Here is a 7,562-nt window from a genome sequence, read left to right on the forward strand (position 1 = left end):
ATATTTTATTATCTCCGACTATTCTAACATCCGCATTATGTTATATAACTAAAATTTAAGTGTAGCAATAGTATGGGATGGTTAAATTTTATAGGTGTTACAACTTTTTAGTATTTGTGTTAGGTTAAATAACTAAAATGTTATGTTAAATTATGTATGAGTTACATTAAATAACTACATCGTTATGTTATACAATTTCACATGTTACACTCGAGGAACAATCACCATAAGGACCGTAGAAAGAGTATACATATAGAGATAGCAAAAAAATTATCCAAATGGTTGAAGATGAACATAAAAGAAAGGAAAATAAAAAAGTAAGACATACAGATAAGAATTAATAACATATCTAGAGATACAAGAACGGGCCGGCCCGGCCCATTCTTCTTAGGCCCACACGGGTCGTAGGCCGGGCCTGCCCAGCCCACGAATTTTATGGACCGGCCCATATAAGAATTATCTCGGTCCAGTCCACACCACGTGTCAATTTTACATTGGTCAAGTTAAACCGTGCCATGGGTCTTGAATGAGCTGGTCCATTCAAGACCCATCTAATAGATGTGCTAGCCCATTTAACCATGCAATTTTTAACATTTTAATTTGAATTTTGAATTTTTAAATTTTTAAACATGTTAACAAATATAAAAGTGTGAATAGTCAATGGAAATATGAAAATGAATATTTTATTTACGATTGACTCATTAAATAAAAACTTTTTTTAAAAAAACTCAGTGGGACAAAACTTTAATAAGAAAAAAAGAGTACAATCAAGATAATTATATATATAATGTTTATAAAATTACTAAAAGAAAAAAAAAAACATAAAGATATCATTTGTCTAGACGGATCGGCCCAACCCGTCCTGATCCATGATTTTTCATGGGCTGTGCCGAGGTTGTGGAGAAGCTCACGTTCGCCAAGGTTGTGGAGTTTTTGCACTTATATATATTCCGATTGAACCCCCACCAAAAATTAACCTCTTGTAAAAAAAAAAAAAAAAAAAAAAAAAAAACGTTTCTGAGCAGCTATTGAACCTATCCTGTCACAAGTAGATGGAAAAGGGGTGGTAGAAAAGAGACTGATCCAATCGCGGGTGTTTCCCCTCCGGCGGAAATGGGTCACAGCCTCATAGGTAAGAAGCCTTTCAATTTCTACAATTTTTGGACCTCCCACGAGGGAGTATTGATTCTCGCGTCATGTTTTTGAAAAGATATTAGATCACCGTAGGATCAATTAAGTTCTTATTTAGTTTGCATATTTAAATTTTTAATTTAAATTAATATGTAATTTTATGTGAAAATTTTTTATTATAATTAAAAAAAATTAAATGTAATTTTGTATAAGAATTTTTAACTATAATAAAATTAAAATTAAAAACTCAAATGAATTTAAGTATCTTTATAAGATGAACCTCAATAGAAAAAAGTTTCGTTCACTTCGCAGATTTGAGTTTTCAATTCGAGCTGAGATGTAATATTTTTTAAGAGTTTTTCACTGTAGTAAAAAAAGTTAGATGTGATATTTTTTGAGAGTTTTTTACTATAAAAATCTAAAACTAAAAACTTAAATCGGTAAAATAAACGAGACCTTAAGAGTAGCACTAGTAAGCCTTTCAGGGACTCTTATTTGAAAGTCCGCTCCCACGTGGCGTACTATACCGCACACAAAAACAAATAAGAACCAAGCTACAACAATTATAATAATTATTATACAAATTTTTTTCATTCATTTATTGTTAAAAGACTAAAAAACCCCTCTTCAAAATAACTAAGGCTGCGATACGATTCAAAATTTATACGAAATTAACGGATCAAAATCAGGTTAAATTTATAAAATACGATTAAATAACGTGTCATTTTTAAATTGACTCATTAACTTATAATTAACCCGCTGTAATCTATTTATTAAGGAGACGTTTGGTTCATAGATTAGAATCATGAGATTAGAACTATTTTCGATTTATGTGAATTTTTTGTGAGAGAAAACACTGTAACAAATTATGAACCATGATTCAAATCAGGGTACAAATCTCCTAACTAAACAATCCCTAAATATATCATATTTAAATAACACGAATACATGACCTAATTACAATCCGTTTATTACCTATTTTACAAATATATTTTTTTAAGAAAAAATAGTTAATACTTAATAAAATATATATTTTTTGCTCAGCTAGGTTTTCTTTTCAGCTTTTCTACTACGTTTCTTCTCTCATTTTCACCCTCCGCCGCTACCTCCTTCTCCTATTCTCCAGACAGCTCCACGCCTCCACCGCCGCTAGGTCTCCCCAGACAGCTCCACCGCCGCTAGGTCTCTCCAGACAGCTCCACCGCCGATTCTTCTTGCGGCGTCGCTTCTTCTTCTTCTTCTTCTTCTTCTTATTCTCTCATCTCCGCCCTATTCTCGCCGTCATCTCTCTGGACTATCTCCTCCGCCCTATTCTTTGCTTCTTCTTCTTCTTCTCGGCGGATTGGCCTTGGGGAAGTCTTCTTCTTCTTCTTCTTCTTTGCTTCGGAAGCTCCGTTTCAGGTTATTTTCCATTTCCCTCCTTTTCTCGTTCATGAAATAATGAAATGTATAGGGAAAATTGAGCTGGATTATATTGACTGCAACACCAGAAACGAATACAAAAGAAGATAACTAGCAGATATTCGAGAGATCTGCAAACTCTCCCAATCCAAAGAGCAAAGCTCTGTGCAAAAGAAGAGAATCCCGCTAATCCACAACTCCTTTCTCTTTTCCTTTTATACTCCTACCATACGAATTACAAACCAACTTCCCCAACAAACTCTTCCCCCCCAGCTATACGCTTAAACCAATTCCCAAAAACAAGGCGCGAATTAAAACCAGTGACGAGTGCCGCTGACCACAATTAACCTTCTGCCCCTTGCTTCCTATGGCGTCTCACATACATAAAACTTATTGGAGTCTTATCAGGTCGCTGTGGGGACTGCAATATCAATTTCACATATAAACCCTGAATTTTCTTCCTGCTATGCTCTCCAAGTTCCTTAAGATACTATGTATATGGTTAGGCTCCATTAATTTCAACATATAAAAGAGTTGTCTATTTGAATATGTTGTGCTTAGTTTAGTCGCACATGGAACAAGTATTGGTGGGACACGATTATGAAAATTATAAGTATTCTTTTCCTTATCATATTGAAAGCAGAGCACAGATAAATATTGTTTGTAGATCCTATTGCACGCAAGGTGTTCGAAAAAATGTTTAATCCGGGATTGTTTGTTTGTAGAGGATTGATCGTAAGGAATGCCTGCTCATTTAAAAGAAGCTTACATGCCTTCTCTAGAGTTTGAGGAAGATGCTAAGGACCCACTTGTGGATCTCAGCTTAAATGATTCCACAGAACTTTGGCTCATTCAATGGCCTAAGAATCAAGTAAGAAAGAAGTGAACTTTTCTCTTGTTGGGTTTTGCTTTTAGTTGTCTGTTACGATTTTTTACTTATTTATCTAGCAAATTAGATCAGTGGAAAGAGAGGGGCAAAAAAAAAAAAAAAAAAAAAAAAAGGAAAAAAGGGAAGCCAATGCAAATTTTCAAATAACCTACAACAGACATAAGAATGTTGGGCTTAAAATCTATTTCATTTGAAGTAGTTAGCTTAGTTTTCAAAATTCATGCTGATAATTATTTCTTTGAACTACTAGAATCTTGAATTAGCTGTCTGGTTTTTAGCTTGATTGCAATCTGTTATTCTTGTTAGAAGCTTGAAAGAGAGACTTTTTCACCACAAAGGATTGGATTCGTCCTTTGCTAATGTCAGCTTTGCAACCTATTTAGTATTTTGTTGACGAGTTGCTTTCTCTGGTGTTCCAGAATCCTGATTTTGATGGGCAGGAATTAACACTCAAGCTTCACCATGACGGGAACTTGGGCAGCTTCAAGGGTTCATCTGGTAATTATGCTAATTTTGCTATGATACAATGAGGACAAGCTCTAATCTTTGTTCACTGTCCAATTCCGAAGAATCTATATAAGAAATTTATGATTTTTTTTTTCAGTATAATTGTGGGCTGAGGTTATGACAATGTTTATTTTTTTTTTTTGCAGGCAAAGAATATGATGTGGTTAGTTTTGCGGCTCAAGAACCAAATGCAACTGTGTTTGTATCTTCTGCATCGGGCACAAAAATTGGTATGCATGTAAATGCTTGATATGTAGCATTAACTCTGCATTAAAGTAATTCTATCCTTTTCTTAATTGTCAAAACTAAAGGCGAAAAGAATGTATGCCATGTGATTTTTGATAGAGATCTTGTGTGTGAGTGTGACCAACTATCATCTCAAATGTTTTGCAGCCGTGTGCTAAGTGTAATATCTCAAATGATTATTTTTGTGCCAATAACATTGTTGAATTCATTATTAATGTCGCTGTTATTTTTACTGGCAAGTCTAGCAAAGAATGTCTTGTGTTGATATTTGTAATTTGGTCCTTCTGAAATCTTGGCGGCTGGGAAAATTTCACAATGTGTTTCCCTGGTTTTAAAGCGTGATGTGTCTTTTTGTGCCAATATTATTGTTGATTTCATTGTAGACGTTGCTGTTAAATTTACTGGTAATATTTTGCCAAGAATACTTATGGTGACATTGATAATTTGATCCTTCTGAAATCTTGGCAGCTGGGAAGATTTCACGACGTGTTTCCCTTGTACATTATTCGGAGCCTCACGAACTGGAAAAGCTCCATTCCAGCAATCTGAAACAAATGTATCAGAAGTCTTCTAGCATTACAATGACCAAGTCTTCCCACCAGCGTGGATCTCCTGCACAAAGTTATCGGCGAAGAAACTCAGGGTCCGCGAGTGGACGTGCAGCAGCCTCCTCGCATAGTAGCCGGCATAAAAGTTCTTTATCTGATGTTGGAGAACCATCAACAGCTCCAAGCAAAAGTCATGTGCCTGAACCCAGTAGATCAAACGACCACTCTACTCAAAACTCGGGGCGAGCTAGTAGTGCAGTTACTTCTTCAGGGTCCTTTGAGCGCTCACATCAAGGGAAATCCAAGAAAAAGAAAATCGCCGATTAAGGTTCCTCTTCGACTTCTGCTCTGATTATGTACAACAAGAAATTTGTATTTTGTAGTGATTGAGGTTATCCTCTAATTATTTTAGTCAGTATCTTCAGAATCACCATTACTAAGCGGTAAGATTTGCAGTTTCTCTGGTTTAGGAGTATCACTTTTTTTTAACCCTGATTTCGTTTTCTATAAATTCTTGATTCATTTTGCCCGACCATCAATTTTGATTGTGAAACCAGTCACTGTATCACTTGGCTGAGAGTTTATTCAGTAATTTATCTCTAAGCCCTGTAACTCCTGAACTCGATGCCGATGCACTGCTACGCGTTTCAAGGTGATTAATCTTGGATTAGTGGCAAGATTATACATCTTTTAGTAGCTTCTTCTTGTGCCTTCTCCCAACAAAAACCAGTGATTGAAGTTTATGATCTTGTCAATTATATTTACATGCAATGTTGATTGATTTTAATATTGAGTATGTTAATGCAGAGTTAATTTTGCTTTTTGAGATAATTAGAAAGAAAAAAAAACATTATAATTAAGAATTAAACTTACAAATATATTATGCATGTTATCTCCACACATAAATATATTTTAAAACTAAATTCTACTATTAGGTATACATAAATTTATATATGTACATTTAAAATTTTAACTTGGGTATATTTCCTGTTATGCTGCGTGTATGTTAGCTGTTAGCATCCTCTTTGTAGAGTCTTGTTGCAGGTAAATAACGGAAAATTGAGATGAAGAGAGAGTGAGGCCAGCGTTTGGTTGAATCTTTAGACCGTGTTTGGAATTGATCACGCTTTTATTTTTCACATTTTTTGAGAAAGAAAAAATAAAAACGTTTTAAAAATGACATTTGGCGCAATAAAAACGAAAAATGAAAATAAAAATGATTTTTTGATTTAGTGTAAAATGAGAGAAATGAAAAATAATTTTTAGTCGTTTTTTTTATTTTTTGTGTTCGTTTTCTCTTCTCTCGAGCAGAGAGATATTAATGAGTTTTTTTACACTTAAAATAATCTCTTGATGAAACTACTAAACGCATTTTTAAAAATGATTTCTGTTTGAGATTAAAAATATTTTCATTTTTATATAAAAAATAAAATCATTTTGGAACGAGTTCTAAACGCGCCCTTAGTTTTGTTAGTCTCAAGTTTTACAATATGAAGTTAAAAAGAATATTTACTTCCCCTTTTACATAAACCAACTCCACTTCTCCTTTTCACTCACATTCGTAACAAAAAACAAAACATAATTATCCTAATACACAGGCAAGATGTATTACATTCTAATGTATATGGAACACATTATAAAATTGGGAGTCTAGCTATTGAGTATTTTAGAGCAATTTGAAACATCACCCTCTACAATTGTAACGTGATAGACCGAACGTATTGTATAATTTTTTTTTTTTTAAAAGAAAAGTACATGACTTATTATAATCTTGTGCAGATACTTTATTTATAAATAATTAGATTTCATACTTTTTATTTTCTTTTTATTAATTAAATAACAGTTATTAATAAAATAATATTTTTTATAATCTTGAATGGTATTTTTAGTTTTATTTTCCTCATTTTTTAATCTCCTCAAGCTGTAAGAATCAAAGAGTTATTTACATAAATTGCGATATAGAGCACTTTCTGTTTAAAAATACTGATTTTTTTTTTGTTTATTTACAAAAATATCGAGTATGACATATATAAAGACAAATATATTCTCATGAAAAAATGGAAAAAAAAAATAATCAGAAGACAAAATAGATATGAAATCAGCCAAATTAGCAATTAGAAAAAAAAGTCAACAGTTAAATGAAATCAGTATTTAATGAAATATGGTGTTTTTAAGAAAAGTAAATGCCGTGTTTGAAATTATTCTTATTTTTGTTTTTCACATTTTTTAAGAAAAAAAATGAAAATGATTTTTTAGTTTAGTGTAAAATGAGAGAGAAATGAAAAATAATTTTTAGTCATTTTTCATTTTTTGTTTTCGTTTTCTCTTCTCTCGAGCAGAAAGATACATTAATGAGTTTTTTATATTAAAAATAATATCTTGATAAAACTACCAAACGTATTTTCAAAAATAATTTCTGTCTGAGATTGAAAACTTTTTTATTTCTATTTTTATATAAAAAATAAAATCATTTTAAAACGAGTTCCCGCAATACTGCGTTTAGAGCAAGAATTCGTGCCATGATTCGGATCATAGTTCGTGACTCGTTACAGTATTTTCTCTCATAAAAAATACATATAAATTGAAAATAATTTTAAATTATAATTCTAAATTTATGAACTAAACACGTTTAAAATGAGTTAAAATACCAATTCAATAATCCACGAAAATTTCCTTACGAAGTCCCAAAGCTTCCGCACGACAAAGTTATCGAACATTCTCATGAAGAAGCAAATATATATGTATCTTTATATACGTTCTCATGAAGAAGTAAATATATATATATATATATTTATATTTATATAACGTTGGTTTTCTGCTGCATATATTACAGATTACAT

At 32.3% G+C, this 7,562-nt stretch overlaps 1 protein-coding gene across 3 annotated transcripts; it reads left to right on the plus strand.

Moving 5' to 3' along the window:
• The first annotated feature begins 1,005 nt into the window (after positions 1-1,005).
• On the plus strand, positions 1,006-5,423 carry LOC21402083 (mediator-associated protein 2). 3 transcript variants are annotated; one of them, XM_024176233.1, is made up of 5 exons: positions 1,006-1,132; positions 3,258-3,403; positions 3,841-3,919; positions 4,075-4,158; positions 4,643-5,423. In XM_024176233.1, exons 2-5 carry the CDS (start codon positions 3,275-3,277, stop codon positions 5,047-5,049), a joined length of 699 nt encoding a protein of 232 aa, XP_024032001.1. In that variant the 5' UTR covers positions 1,006-1,132; positions 3,258-3,274; the 3' UTR covers positions 5,050-5,423. The 3 variants fall into 3 exon arrangements, with proteins under 3 accessions (XP_024032001.1, XP_010112677.1, XP_024032002.1); XM_010114375.2 differs by lacking the exon at positions 1,006-1,132 and adding an exon at positions 2,197-2,532; XM_024176234.1 differs by lacking the exon at positions 1,006-1,132 and adding an exon at positions 2,562-3,033.
• Positions 5,424-7,562: the final 2,139 nt, after the last annotated feature.

Source organism: Morus notabilis, unplaced genomic scaffold (assembly GCF_000414095.1).
Source record: "Morus notabilis unplaced genomic scaffold, ASM41409v2 Scaffold176, whole genome shotgun sequence".
Lineage (NCBI taxonomy): Eukaryota > Viridiplantae > Streptophyta > Magnoliopsida > Rosales > Moraceae > Morus > Morus notabilis.